The sequence below is a fragment of the Notolabrus celidotus genome, chromosome 21 (assembly GCF_009762535.1).
Source record: "Notolabrus celidotus isolate fNotCel1 chromosome 21, fNotCel1.pri, whole genome shotgun sequence".
Taxonomy (NCBI): domain Eukaryota; kingdom Metazoa; phylum Chordata; class Actinopteri; order Labriformes; family Labridae; genus Notolabrus; species Notolabrus celidotus.
Window position 1 is genome coordinate 8,695,446 of NC_048292.1, and position 15,220 is coordinate 8,710,665.

Here is a 15,220-nt window from a genome sequence, read left to right on the forward strand (position 1 = left end):
GCGCACGTGGAGACCTGACGCACAGCCGCAGCCGCCAGCTGAGCGTCTCCGCTGTGCGCAACACCTTTAACAGCTGATTCACATCGAAACATGCTTTAAACTTAAAACACCTCCCTGATAGATGAGCGTAATATGAGACCACATGATGTTTGTTCCACGTGACGTAAAATTGATAACAAAATGTGTTTTTTGAGTAATTTCTTAACAATCAATTAATCGATTATCGATTAATTGTGGTCATCCCTAGTTGAAACGAAAGATGTTCGGTAGATGGGAAAGGAGATCCCGAGTTGATCAGTGTTACTGCGTCTGAGTGTGAATATTAGAGAATCTGGAGGTGTGTACGGTGATGTAAGATAACCTGGGATGATGGTAATGATTAAGGATAGACGAGGTAGGGGCAAATTCTGAGCATTGGAGGAGACCAAAATATGCCAGCGAAAACATGGAATCTGGGGTAGAGTCGATTATAGAGTATAGGTAGCCTGAACGGAGAGTCTGAATGCAGAGACTAAGGAGGTCAGAGGTGAGTGGAAGGTGCTTCAAAGTGACTGCAGGGTCCTGTTTTCTTAACCTTTAATCAACATCATTACGTGAGAATGGGAGATGGAAGTGCAGTGAAGGTTGGTGACTAGTTTAATGAAGAAGTTGATGCCAGCAAGGTAGGTTTGGACGGTCGTTGACCGGATTATCTGAATGGAGTGAGCATGAGATATGAAGTTGCAGGTGGACCCAATGTGCTTGGAGCGAGGCTGTTGAGGAAGCTTCATGTGAGATGAGAGAGGTTCACTAGCTGTGGAGATAGCTGAATATTGTTGCTGAAAACAATGGGACTGGTATGGGATGCGGATCGGATTCTGGGGCCAAAGTCTGAATTTCTGAAAAGAGAACAAGAGTGCATAAGCGATGGTGTTGAGATAACCAGGATTCTGATCTGCTCTGAGAATGAACTGATGGTGGGCTGAGATTAATGCGGTTCTGCGCAGAAACGGCATAATGACTGGAGAGTGTGACGGCCCTGGCTGATGATTTCGACGACTGCCGTGTCATCAGAGTGTATGAGTATAGACTTTCTTAACCATTCGGGACCCCAAAATATGGACGCAATGGTGATGAGAAACAGGTCATTAAAGCGGATGAAGGAGACTGGGATTCGGAATCGAAGGACGTTAGCCCTGGAGGCCAGGTGGCAGCGAACCAACGTCCCCTGAAACAGCCGCCGAAGCTAAGTTTGCGTGAGGGGGTTGGAGAGGAAGATTGAGCCCCAGGAACGATGCAGATTGCGTAGTGGAGGGGAAACGGAAGCCGTATCGCCATGAGCGGCGGAAAGAGGGGAAGAGGAGGGGATGAAGGGATGAGGGGATGAGGAGATGAGGGGATGAGGGGATGAGGAGACGAGGGGATGAGGAGACGAGGGGATGAGGTGTTGAGGAGACGAGGGGATGAGGGGATGAGGGGATGAGGGGGTGAGGAGACGAGGGGATGAAGGGATGAGGGGATGAGGGGACGTATGTACAAGGAGATTGTGTGCAGCCTGCGGACACAGGGATGTAGAGAAACGGTTATAGTCCAAGAAAAGTCAGACACAGAGGGAGCAGGCACAGGGGCGACACAACCCGATCTCACTCCAGATGGCGTAATGTAGGTGAGACAGGTGAGATGCAGGTAACAGCAGAAGCTGGCCGGATGGGTAGTGCCGCTGTGGCGAGAGCGAAGAAAACATTTGGGTATTGGGGAAGGGAGGGGGTGGGGATGGGGAGGGAGGGGTGAAAGGAGAGGTCAGTAGGAAAAGAGGGGGTCGAGGATAGCCAGTTCCATTTAACTGTGAAGGGGCTCCTGATGGAGCTGAGGAGCTGGCTATGGTGGGAAGAGGGGGAACAGAAGCCGTATTGCTGTGGGTGGCTGAAGGAAGGGTAGAGGAAGGGATGATGGGATGAAAGGATGCATGTGCAAGGGGAGTTGGTGAAGCCTGCGGACACGGGATGTAAAGAAGGCTGTGATAGCCTGAGAGAAGTCAGACACAGAGGGAGCAGGCACAGGGGGAGATACAACCTGATCCCCACCAGGGGGAGCCGATGATGCCGGTAGAGGCTGTGGGAGCGGCTGAGGCCTGACGTCACGCCTGACGTCGCTGGCGGTAGTAGGCCCAGGTGAGGAAGCAGGAAGCGCGGGAAGTTCGGTTTTTGACGCTGTGGCGTCAATGAATGAAGAGTACGAATGGAACGATCCGACCATGTCGTCATTGCCGTGGAGGAGAACGCCTTTCGAGGTTGCGGAAGCGTCGCAAGCAAGCGACGGTCCAGTTCCAGCGGTCGGACTCCTGTGGAGAACGTGGAGCCGGTCGCGAGGAAGGGGGCGCATCGCCCCGTGACGGATTACCGGTGACGGAGCAGTGGGAAGGACGTGGAGAGGACAGGTACGGTCTGCTTCGGCGAAGCCTGGGGCGCCTCCGGTCCGCGGCTCTCCCTGGCGATGAGGACGAAGCCTGTGCACCTCTTGGAGAAGGCGACACCTTGTTCGGGAAGCATGAATGGGTACGACGTGGCCGCGGCATGCTGAACCGGAGCGCAGGCGGCTCCGCTGCGACTACCGGCTGTGGTGTGACTGCCCGTCTCCGAGAGAGGGATACTCTGCATGGAAGGTTAACCGTAAAGATCAACGCCGGAGCCGTACAGAGGAAGCTCCATGGTGAGTTTGTTGCTTTTTCCTTTGCCCCGAAATCTGAGCGGTGAAGCCTGAAGCACGGTCCGTCCGTCTTTGAAGAATCACGGACAAGCAGTTGGAGTAGGCTGGCTACGTTTAAGAAGGCTTGTCAGGTGATTGAGGGTGTGGTTTAGGCGTGGTCCTGCTCCCGAATCTAAGTTAACACCTTAACTTCATTTATAACACTTCCGCATGGGCTTCATCGTTTGAGACCGGAGGTTGCTGCTTGATGTAGACCCTGTCTTGGCATTCTTATTATTAATGGAAGTATTAAGCACAAAGTGCTGCTTTCGGCCAACCTTTTTTGACTTCTGAGAATTGCTAGCTTCAAATTTCTTTCCACTAAAGTTAGCACCAAAAACCCAATAACCACTTCATTTAACAGAAAGGCTGGACTTGAATTAACCATGCCCTAAACATCGACAGAGTATCATGTTTTTTGAGCGTTAGTAACTGTTTATTTGCTGCAAAGTTTCACCAGGGTTACTGACTGGTTAGCTGAAGCCCCTTGATAGTTCACATATGTGATTTAAAAATTCTGTCAGATGTATCTTTAGAAATAGACTGCCATGTAGGAGGAGTGCCATGTGTTAAAGGTATATTTGTTGGGCTGGCTGAAGTCTCTGGTCCAAAATGATGCTTGCTTGTACAGTGAAATTTGGCACCAGAATAAGTTAGTGTCTGTGTTTTGCTTGCAACCAAGCCGAGGAAGCAGAGTAAGGTTTGTTTTATTAAGACTGCAAATGGAGGAAGGAAAAGGTACTGGCTCTTTCAAACTAAGCCTTTTCTCCAAAAGTGGTACACATGACTTCGAAACTCTCAGAGCCCAAGTTTGTTGGAGCCTTCTTACCCTTTTCATTTGTGTTATCATACTTTAGGCTTTGTGCTGGGGTTGCTTTGGATAAAAGAGTGTGTTATGGTAGTTTGAGGTGGAGTTTTGGTGAGCTGGATTGTTGTTTGTTTGTGTTCTTGTGTGGCCTGCTGTGATGTTCAGTGCTTCTCCAGTTTCTGCAAACACAGCATCATCTCCATTGTATTGTATTGTAATGTAAATCATGCAGCCACTAACTTTCTGCAGATTTCTGTTCTATGGGAAGTTTCTAAAGACAGTGAAACCCCCAGCAGAGAAATCTGTCAGTGTTTTTAGTTTTACCACTGAGTCAGCGTGGGAAGTAAAAGTCGCAGAAATGATGAAAACAGGCAGGACTGAAACAATTTAAAAGCTTTTCCAACTTTATTTCAATCTTACCACTTTCACATCTGGTTCTTTCTCTGTGTAAAAACGTCACTATGAGGCTGCTATCATAGAGGCTGTAGCTGCTCTTGCGCTCAATAAAACTTTAGTTTCAAGGTCGCTTCCAAAGCGACCAGAGACAGGGAAGACAATTCCTGAATTTTTGCAGACAAATCACTTTTTGTTACTTTTATGTGGGCTCTTCATTCTGCATTGCTCTCTCATCTCTTCCTTTTATTCATTTCCTCACTTACGAGCAACCCCCCCATATCTCTCTCTTCTTCAAAGCACTAAATTATGACCCTTCTGAAGCCCAAATAGCATCTGCTGTCAGCACACAGAACTGAAAGATGGTTTGTGTCTATGTTTGAGACCAGGGGAGCTCCCAGATTTTAAACGAGCAATTGAATGCATCTGTAAATGGAAAGCTTATGCCATTCGCAGAAAGCAATCTTTCACAGAGCATTGAGGAGCCAAAACCACACAATGCTGCGTCTGTGTTGTGTAAATGCTCAAAGATGCGTTTTGCATAGTTTCCTTACTTTTAATTTTTTTCTTCCAGTAGGACTTCTGAATCATTTCATTATCTGACCCACTGTAAGGTTTCTCAGATTCTCCCCTTCATCTCTCCACATCTTCTTCTCTTTCTTTATGCCCGGTAATAACTCCACATCCTGGCTCCGTCTAAATCATGCCCTGCCATGAAAGCGATACGTGATGTGTGAATGTTGCTTAATATACTACAGCTGTTGTGCGTGACACTCAATACATGTTTTTTGTGCTTTTGATTTTCAAGGATCCACACATAGTTGTACTGTAAGCTGATAGTAGTAAAGGTTAGCAGTCCTTTCATTTGGTTGTTTTCACTTGACTGCATTCCAGCAGCGCTAATGTTTTCATTAGTTGCATTAGCTGTCAATCATTGTGAAATCTGATTAAAGAAACCCTCTTCGGTTAAACAATTTAAACTGTCACAGATGCTTTAGTTTGTAGCAATTTGATTCAATTACTTGTCAAGCTGTCATAAACAGCTTGCTGACAGTCTGATTAGCTGCACCTGTATGCTTAGCTCGAAGGTGGTTGCTCAAAACCAGAACTACTTTTGTGATATGTTTAATACGTTTGACACAAAGTGCATGTTACTTTTGATTTGTCAACTAACTCATCTGGGAGTTTTTGTAAGTGACGTGCAATTCAAAAGTGCAGTGTTGTGATTATTTTCCATCATTGTGGCAGCCGGAAGCAGGAAGATGCTGAAGCAGATTAACTAAACTAACTTACTTTCGCACCTAATTGGTTTGCGATGAGATAAACAAGTAAGTGTTTTTGATTTATACTTTAACATTGCAATTGCATGATTCAGCAGATCACTGCAATAGGCTGAATCAAACACTTACTTGTTTATCTCATTTTCCAACACCACTGATGGTAAGAGAACCTTAATAGCGCTGTGACTCAAAATCCGCGTCAACAACAAGCGTGTCCGGATGTGTGCATCACTTTTAAGTGTCCTCTGGAAACACTTCTGTTGTGCTGTGGTCTTTGCAGCGTGTTTTTCTAATGTGTGGTCTTTGCAGCGCGTTTTTCTAATGTGTTGTGTTGTAGTCTTTACAGTGCGTTTTTCTAAATGCTGAGCATGTGTTGTCAAATTGGTGAAGATGTTTTCTTAATTTGCTTGTGTTGTGTCTTTCTGCATGTGTTTTCTTAAGTTGCAGTGCCGTGACCTCTCAGGGCCACCGTACATATATACTTTGACTGCAGCTTCTTCATTTTTAAAGCTGCTCGTACAGCAACTGCATAGTAAGCTTTACAATAGTCCCTGCGTAAGGCAGGAGAGATTCTCCGTACATATGCCACATGATATGATGCACATACTGTTAGAAGTGATCAAATTGAGATCAAACTTGATATGCGACATTAGGTATTGGTGAGTATACAGGAAAATGCACCAACTTTTTTAACTTTTTGATAACATTTCCACTCCAAAAAGAAAAAAAAGCTTGTCATATCTGAATTTGAATGCTTATAGCAGCTAATTATTTTTAGAAACAGCAATGTGTCTTCAGCAGAGAATGTAACGTAAGCTAGCTAAATGTTAGCTATCACAGTTTTCAGGGTGTCTGAAAACGACTGTGAGCCAAGCTGAAGCTAATGTTGGCTCTGCTGAGGTTCATAGTTTGTATTAGGTTTAGCATTTACACAGTAATACTAAGCAAGACCGTAAAACATTGATGTACAGGATTAGCTATTAGATATAGTAAGCATGAAATCTATTTTTTAATATGACCCAGTTTTGGAGGGGCACCCCATATTGGCTAGTTTGAGTGAGTGGACTCTAACTAATAATAAATATAAACTTTGACGAGGGAGAACATGAGTGTATGGAGTTGTAGCTAGTAGGGAAGATGGTTTTCTTTCACATGAAACAGGCAGAGTGAGAATAACAGAAATCATAGTATGTTTCCACTCTGTTTTGGTTTTCTGTCTCCAGACCCTGTACTTTCCTCTTGTATATCTCTTTCTGTTTTCTACCCCGTCTAAATGCCTCCCGTCTAAAGACTGTTTCTCTGAGGTGAACCACAGCAGATTTCAGGCTCCACATCACTCTGTTTTTGCTGCACAGAGTGGTTAGAGTTAGTATGAGAGCTCCTAAGGCTGAGCTTCTCAAAAATGGAACATGGATTTTACAGTTACTCTGTGGTTTTATCGAAATGTGCCTTCAATTTAGCAGTGTTTAAGTCTCACAGTGAACACTGTTGAATTCTCTCTGAATCGTAAATATCATGAACTTGAACTGTAGTCATAGTGAAGCTTTTTCTTACACTAAAACATCTAATATTTGGAAATGTTGGTTGGTTCGTTGGTCATTCTAGCTTAACATTTATAGCATTTAGCCACCATTGAACCCACTGTAAAGGAGTAAATATTGGGTATTTTTAGGGATCATTTATCTAAGTAATTGGCAAATGTGCCCTATTAAACAAGATTTAGCTTGGTACCAGATTTAGTCTTAAGCTATTCGTTATTGACGTTTGTTGGCTCCGGCTAGCTAAGATGCTATATGCAATGTTAGTGAGAAATGGTTGCTGTAGAAGCAATGATAATGCTAACATGGACTGTTTTTTGGATAGCTTAAGCATGAAAAATGAACATTAACATTTAAAATGTGTTAGCTTAAAGTGTACTGTATATTGACAAGTGATGCTAGTTTAAAAAAATAAGGCTGTTAACATCAATAAAAGTAAAGTTAGCATATAAAAAACATTAGCATATAACATCACAGAGTGAAACCCAAGTTTTTAGGACCTCTTAAAGTACTTTAAGACACTAGCTATATGCCATGTGTTATGCTAGCAAAACCAGCTTCGGGTTGACCCTTGACTTCCCTGTACTGTTGTCTGTTTGTACTGTATTTGTGTGTTGCTCAGAAACCCACCCACAGGGAGGTATTAATTGTTTTGGCCTTCCTTTAGCCTTCCAGACTGGACTCATGAGGTCAAGAAATCATTGGTTTCAGAAGTAATATAAATCCACTGTATAAATTTCAGGCTATTTGAGTTGGCAGCAGAAAAGTGAGTAATGTATGTGGTGGGTTGGCTGCTTCCCAGTCTCGCGCACGCACACGCACAAGCACGCAGGCACGCACGCACACACACACACACCACGTATACGATTATGTCAGGGTCTCCCTGGACTTCTTGGATCACAGACAGTGGGCTGTTAGTCAGCAGAAAAAGCTTTCTCTTCCATAATGTCATTTGAGCCGGAGGCAGAGGTGGATAGCATGAATGAGAAAGATGACTGTATCAAACATTACTCTCTGCTAACAGCAGGATTAAGCTGACTCCTCCCATCTAAACTCTGAACTGTACGACTGTTATGAAATTGAACTTCTGGGGTTCGGATTTTCCCAAAGAATCACTTCACTCCGAGGTAAAAAGGTCACTGAAACACTGCGAGAAAAGACCATGGGATATAAAAATATGGACCATCGCTGGGTTATTTCAGAGAGTTGGCAGTTTTCTCATTGTTTAATGTTCAAGATTTGGATGAACATGCCTTGGATTTCAAAAGTTCAATCATATTAAACACTTTTGCTTTTCAATATTTTGTTATTTCCAAAGCACTGTTGTCATGATGACATGGCCAAAAAGAGGAGAATACATCGACTTAGTCCTAGGTAAGACACTTTTTGCAACAGTTTTGTTGATCACGTAACTTAAAGGGGACTTCCATTAAATAGACACACCAGAGTTTACTACAGGTCGTGTTTAGTACAACTGCAAAGATAAAGAATGGTTCAATAATGTCTTCCAGGGCTTTAGAGGGGGCTGTGTGACGTCTGGTAAATTTCCTCAAGTGATGTCACTTGAGTCAGTTCTGCCTTGATCTGAAGATGATTGAAGGATGAAATAAAAACTCAGTATGGGGTGTTTGAAAGGAGTAAGCTTTCCAGAACTTGTAGTATGCTCCAATTATATGACTTAGCAGCCTAAGGGTACATCAGCTACAGGTTTTATTATGGGTAATGTATGCACCACGTTTTGATGCACAGTTGTTTTAAAGGAAGTCAGTCTGCTACAGTTAAATCATTAGGACAATAAACCTCTCGTGAAAATAACTGAGAGCATTTAAGACTCATTAAATTTAGAACCTTAAATCAAGAGACAATGTTAAGTTATTGTCCTCTTTGCTTATGATAATAATGGAAAAGACTCCAACACAAATCAGGTTTTTGTGCTTCATTTTTGACTCAAGGTTAAGACAAAGTATCATTGAAAGTTACTGACAGGAATTTCACCCAATTTTTTAAAGGTGCAGTTGGTAGGAATGGGGTAAAAAAACATACTTTTTTTGTGCTGGGTTTGGAAAAAAGGTCATAATACCCATTGGTACTCATCAGTAATTGAAGTAATTTGAGATTATGGCGAAATCTCTGTGTTTTCCAGTCCCTTTGTATCAAGCAATGTTATTATTCCCCTCGTTCCCATTATCACGGACCAATCAGAGCTACTCTCCGACCCTTTGTCCTGGTTGGTCAAGTGGCGGCCCCTACTACGCCATCCTGATTGGCTGGGAAGCCGGCACTACTTCCTCATAGAACGCGCACGAGAAGTAGGGGAAATCTGGTGGGTAGGGGTAGTGTTGACATTCAAAATCTCTCTCCAAACTGATGTTTACATCACGACTACCAACAGCAGCTTTAAGATGTATACCCTCAAGTTCAGAGGCTATTTCAAATATGAGCTACTTTACTGATACCAAAAGCACGTCTACTATTAAGAAAACACATCAAGAAATCACTCTCTGTCTGAGTCTGGGGCTTGAGTCCAGACCACAAGAATTCACAGCAGTATGCAGAGTTGACCCTAGAGTAATCATGTCAGCACTGTAAAAATTAACTGCTTCCCTTTCCCCTATCTAAACAGAATGTATTGCTCCACCTGCTCCAGAATGAACTGTTATTGCTGTACGAATGAAATGTATGGAGCTGCATATTTCACCTTTCACAAAAACAAGAGTCATAATAATGGTCTGTAGGACATTCTTTTAGAATATATGCTAAAGAAAAGAAAGAGAACAATGGAACTCTGTGTAGACATAAGTCATTATGAGAGTTGAACTATAGCTTCTCCAGCAGGAGTCCAGATAAATGTTCTGTACTCAGATTAAATCACTGAAGCTTACCCCTGTCCGTTCAAACTATGTACATACTGCTTTAATAATTATTGCAGTATGTAATCCTTGTTGAAATTGTATGCACAACTTAAAACTGTTAAACTAATAACTGAACTTCCACTGGAGTTTTCCTCAGACTTCACTGCAGCAATTTAATTATCCAAGCACTTTGACATAAAGCAGGTTTTATTATTTACACTCCATAGGTAAAATGATGAAACCATATGGTGAAGTTGTTGGCAACCAAGGCTCATCTTCCCAGGTGGTAGCAAAGTGTGGTTTTTTTTTTCGACACAAACATTCAGGAGGGACAGATGTTCACATGAGTGATGAAATAATGACTCCAGCAGATTCAACAAAAACCCAGTTCTAACTGAATAACTCCAACTTCTCTTGACATGTTCTTCCCGTATTTTCTCCGGCCAGCAGTCAGCTCTGAGGAGGGCCACAGATGTTTCAGTAGGAAAAAGGCCTCACACTTTATCTTGACGATATGCTCCATTATAAATCACAAGATTACTCTTAAGACTCCAGATAAAAGTGTGACTTTATGAACCCAAATTAGTGAGCGATATCAAGTAACTCAAGATATTCAATATTTTTTACATCTTTGGATCAGTTTATTATAGGAGAATGTATCTTACATTTCAGTCCTCTATCACTGCTGAATGTCTGTTGCAGGAGATTATCCTTACTGTAAACCTCATAAAAACCCCAGGTGCCTTTGTCTTGGATGGAGGAAGGTTTGTTGATTTGTTTTTGGCTCAATAGTGTGAAGTCTCTCATGCGCACCTGGGAGTTTAAGAAAGAGTTTTTCCAACTTCTTTTCATCTAAAAATCTGTTTGGACAAAGTTCCAGACACATGTGCACTAAAGGCATGATGGGATTCCCTTCAGACGTCCAATTCTCACTGCTTAAGACTGATCGCTTTTGGAATTTTAGAGTCAGAAAAGTCTGTTTCTGCTGCATCACTGAACAACAATAATTACATTTCCTGACTGCACTGAATATCCTGCATGTGAGTTTGTGTGTGTGTGTGTGTGTGTGTGTGTGTGTGTGTGTGTGTGTGTGTGTGTGTGTGTGTGTGTGTATTCTATTACATTTTATTCGTCTGTGATGATTTACAGCACCGTGTCTCTCCTGGCTACAACATCTGTGGCAGTAAAGTGTGTGCATAATGACGGCAACATCTGCCCTATAAAAGTCTCCACAAGCTCTCTAATGAGCACATTATAAGACCGATGTAAATAAATACATGCAGGGGTCCACATGCATGTAAAATGTAAAAAAAAAAGTAAAATGTTCATCATGTATAAAGATAAACATTGCATGATTATATCTCAGTCTGTAATCACTGCCTAAACACACTTTTGCTTCCTCTCATCTGCAGCCATTCTTCAAACTGCTTAATAATAATCCAGGACACAGGCCACCTACTCAGTTCTAAACAGATCTCATTTAAGATTGGCAAAGCAGATGTGATCCCCAATTTGTGCATCTTTAATATTTTTTACAGACAGCAACAGGTGAAATTACTGATGGAGTCATGAAAGCAAACAGAAATAAGGAGAACTGGTGCAATCAGAGTCTGAAAGTTAATCTGGGTCTATATTTGTGGTATCTAGATTCAGCTCTGTTGTTTCTAGCTCCACGCCAAAATGTGTTGCCAGTGACAAATCTCCATTTGAACTGTCCCAAGTTTGCAGGAATGATAAAACAGTTATAAATCAGGCCTCAGCGTGGGATTCAAACCTCCAGAGAGGACCCATATCGATGCAGGAGAATGTGGGAATCACTGTTTCATTCATTACAGTTATCAAAGGTACTCTAACATTGCTCCCAGCCTCACACGCTCCCTTGTAAGAGAGCGAAAACACTCCACCCTGGCACTCACATGAAATATTGTTGTACACTGTATCACACTTGACTCCATCTTGAAAAGTTTAAAGATTTCTCACAACCCACACAACATCTTGAGAACGTATAAAAATGCAGACGGGTTAGATTTCCAGCTCCCCTGAAGATTCTAGGATTTGCACATTGTATCCTCATTTCTTCTGTCGGGCACATGTGTGTAACTCCTGTAAACCTATAAACAGGAATGAATCTTTGTGTGATGTGTTTTGTGTTAAATCTTCTGTTTAAAACCCTGAAACCTGAGCACTCTCATTATAACTCTTTTTTAGTGTGAACTCATGTTACTTTGTCTTTTCTCCCTCACAGATTTGATTAACATCCCCTCCAACCTGCCATCTGACATAGTAAAGATGGATCTGTCCAGTAACAGCATCAAAGAACTCAGGCCCAAACTGTTCCTGCTGTCCAAAGACCTCAAGCTGCTCAACCTCAGCAGCAACAACCTACAGCGATTGGACACAGGTAAGAAAACAGTCCAGCAAACTTGAGGTCTTATACAGTACCTGGGCTGGGGCATCAGACCGAACTGAAAAAGGGGACCAAGTACAGTGGTGTATCCAGACTTTTTTGACTGGAGTGGCATTAAGTAGCACACACACATGGATAGCGTTTATTCACTCCTTTCTACTGCAACTACCAACATTAATGTCTTGAACAGATGTTGCATTCCTTGCATTCCTAATTTTTGCAGAGTGGTGACTCATAAATATTCTTCTCTTAACTTGACTCCAGCCCCTGACATGGCACTTAACCAATCACAGTTAAGGCACCTTGGTTGGCCAATCAGATTTCAAGGGGGGCCCATGGAAGCCCTGGCCATGCCCCTGAATGAGTACAACAGGACTCCATTGTGAATAAGCCTACAAAGACAAAATGATATAAGGTTGTCAGGGTGGGCAGGGTCACCTTGAGAATGCCTAGTTGTTTGGGCCCCATTATTTTGTTCAACACCCCTGTACCTAGTCCCCTTATTACCTCCTTTGTTTCTGATTGACTCATAAGTATTGATTATAATCATACAACAGGGTCCTTCAAACATTCTTCCTGCTTTATCAACTGTGCCTTTGCTTCTGTTAGACTCCCAATGAATTATTTTTCTGTCTGTTTCCAACACTCCAAAATACTTCCATATAGCTGACATGTGAAACTTGTTGGCGGGTGTAAGCTGTCATTGCTTTTAATTAAAACGTCACGTTATCTGCGGTGCATATTGGCAGAAATATTCATACCTGCAGATAAAGATGATTAACTCTAAGCTATCATCTGTGGATACTGATATTATGCTGATAGTATGCATCCCTAAGGAATAGGTTGAAATATCTCAAGTGGGTGTGAATAAAGTGTTCCATACAGTGTGCATGAATCTGTGTAGTATGCAAGAATGCAAGAAACTCAAAAAAGACGTGAGTACTCCACTGAGATTGATGAGAATGATTGACTACAGATGCAAAGGTTAAGTAACAATGTGACACATTTAACAACATATATTTATGACTGAATCGACATGAAATTAACGACTGTCAGTTCTAATCAGAGATCAATGAAAGTTTTAAGGTCCTCCATCAGGGAGGCAGAAGATTATTTAGTGCTCAAAAGATCAATGTCTGTTCTGAATACTAATGCTGCCTTAGTATTAATGGAGTGCAATTAAAAAAGTGCGAACTCATTACTCTCCAGGCTAATGATGTCTGGGCTCATTCTTCCTGCCGAGGCGGGAAATCTTTGAAAAACCTCGTATTTTCCTTTCTTCATTACTCTGAAACACATGTAAACAATCTGCTGCAGCTCGCCTTGTTGTGTCCAAGACTATTTAGGAACTACAGATTTAATTCAGAGTAATTCTGAGAGCCAGTGACATGTGGTCTCAATCATGGTTGCTGCTTCTAATTGCATTCACATTTGGAGTAAAAGTAATGTAAAGAACTGTTTTTGAGGTGTTGTTTTTATGTTTTCTTTTCATGTGGAGGAGAAGGAAACATGAATGAAAAGCAAGACGAAGGATCAAGGATCTAGCACACTTGGATTATTTGCAAATGTCTTCTATTGTTCATTTTGGAAAAAAGTTTGTTCCAGACTAGTGTGGTTTTTCCTTACAGAAATCCCTTAAATAGAATAGCAATTTTGGATTTCTGTACTTAGCTATGACTAATAACTCTTGCCAAAATGTGTGGACCCCACCTCTCTGGAACAAGGAACCGTGCAGAAATAATTCTTGATATTCCACATGGCTCTCGCCTGCATTTCTTTTTTATCACCATGAGTGAAGCAATAACTGAGCAGAGGACAAGTGTATAATAGTGAGACTTATGCAACAGTATCTGTAGTTATGGTGACAAGAGACTTTGAAATTGTGTTTATTTGTTATGGAGGTTTGTTGCCAAGATCAGCACAGAACAGGGTAAGCCTGGGGGGGAAATCCTGAATTAATCACCTCTGCTGAAGTTGAATGGGGTCGTGTTTAGTGCCTGCTCCATTGTTAGCTGATGGTATTTTTGTGTGTTCACATTCAAAGCGGAAAAGTCTGTGACTAGGTTCAAAGCTTTGGACCACAGAGGAATATAGTATGAAGAGCTCTTTGCTTATATCTATTCTGTACAAGAAAAGACAGACTGATGCTTGGAAACATACAACAGACATAATATAGAATGGTTTGGAGAGCTGACAACTAGCTGACAGAAGGACTGCTATTGCTAGCACAATAACTGACAAACAGCTAATGAAAGTGTTTTTAGTTTCAGAATTGTTTTTGAAATTTTGGGAAATCCACCTGTTTGTTCTCTTGCAAAGAGTTATATGAGAAGGTGGTATAATCTTTGTGTTTAATGTGAAGCTACAGCTAGCAACCACATAGCTTGGCTAGCAAGTAAGTAAAGCACAGACCATGTTTTAAGGAGGCAACAGCTAGAATGGCTGGCAACATGAGGACTTTGTTTTTTCTGGTGAAAGGGATGTATTAAAGTCTCTTAGAAAAGGGAGGGGGAAAAGATCATAATGTCAATTTCCCAAGTATTTTTTTTTAGTATTATACCCTGTTACCAACTGTCTTCAGCCAATCATGGAGGAGCACTTTAATTAGTGTCACTCTGACCCAGGTGCAATCAAATCACCCTCACCTGGAGTTAACGAGACTCAGTTACCCTACAACAAAAGCTACCTTTCACATTAAACCTCTGACACAAGCATCATCAAACAAACATAAAATTTATAAAGACAACAAAGTAAAGTAAGTACTTGGAACTTACATAACAACAAAACAGTAAACAATTAACCACACAACTATTTAAAGGAGACAGTTTCCTAACATAGCTCTATACTGAGAAAAGAGACAGCTGGCTCTGTCTAAAGCTAGCTCAATCAACATACCAGCACATATAATACTCTAAATTTAACATATCATGTCATTATTGTTCAGCCTCTGCCAGGCAACTCTAATTTCAGGAAGTTACAGTTCTGAGCTGAGAACTACTTGGCAAAGTAAACAGTAAATAGTAATTTTCTACTTACTTTAATGAACATATTCAAAAAAAGAACACATAATGGGATAACTATTGACCTTTGAAGGGGCTGCTTTTTACTTATTTTGGCTTTTGATAGACGCTAGCAGTTAACCATAGCTCCAAGTTTAGCTCTTAGTTAGCTAACTGTTGGCTAGCTGCAGCTTCATATCTGATCAGCAGAAGTAAATT

General features: G+C 41.8%; 1 protein-coding gene across 2 annotated transcripts in view; it reads left to right on the forward strand.

Moving 5' to 3' along the window:
• The window catches only part of lrrc17 (leucine rich repeat containing 17), a 51,419-nt gene that overhangs the window by 33,709 nt on the left and 2,490 nt on the right, over positions 1-15,220 (forward strand). For both annotated transcript variants that reach the window (XM_034674029.1, XM_034674028.1), the window contains exon 4: positions 11,841-11,996. In XM_034674029.1, the coding sequence (XP_034529920.1) occupies positions 11,841-11,996 (156 nt within the window). The remainder of the gene's footprint in view (positions 1-11,840; positions 11,997-15,220) is intronic.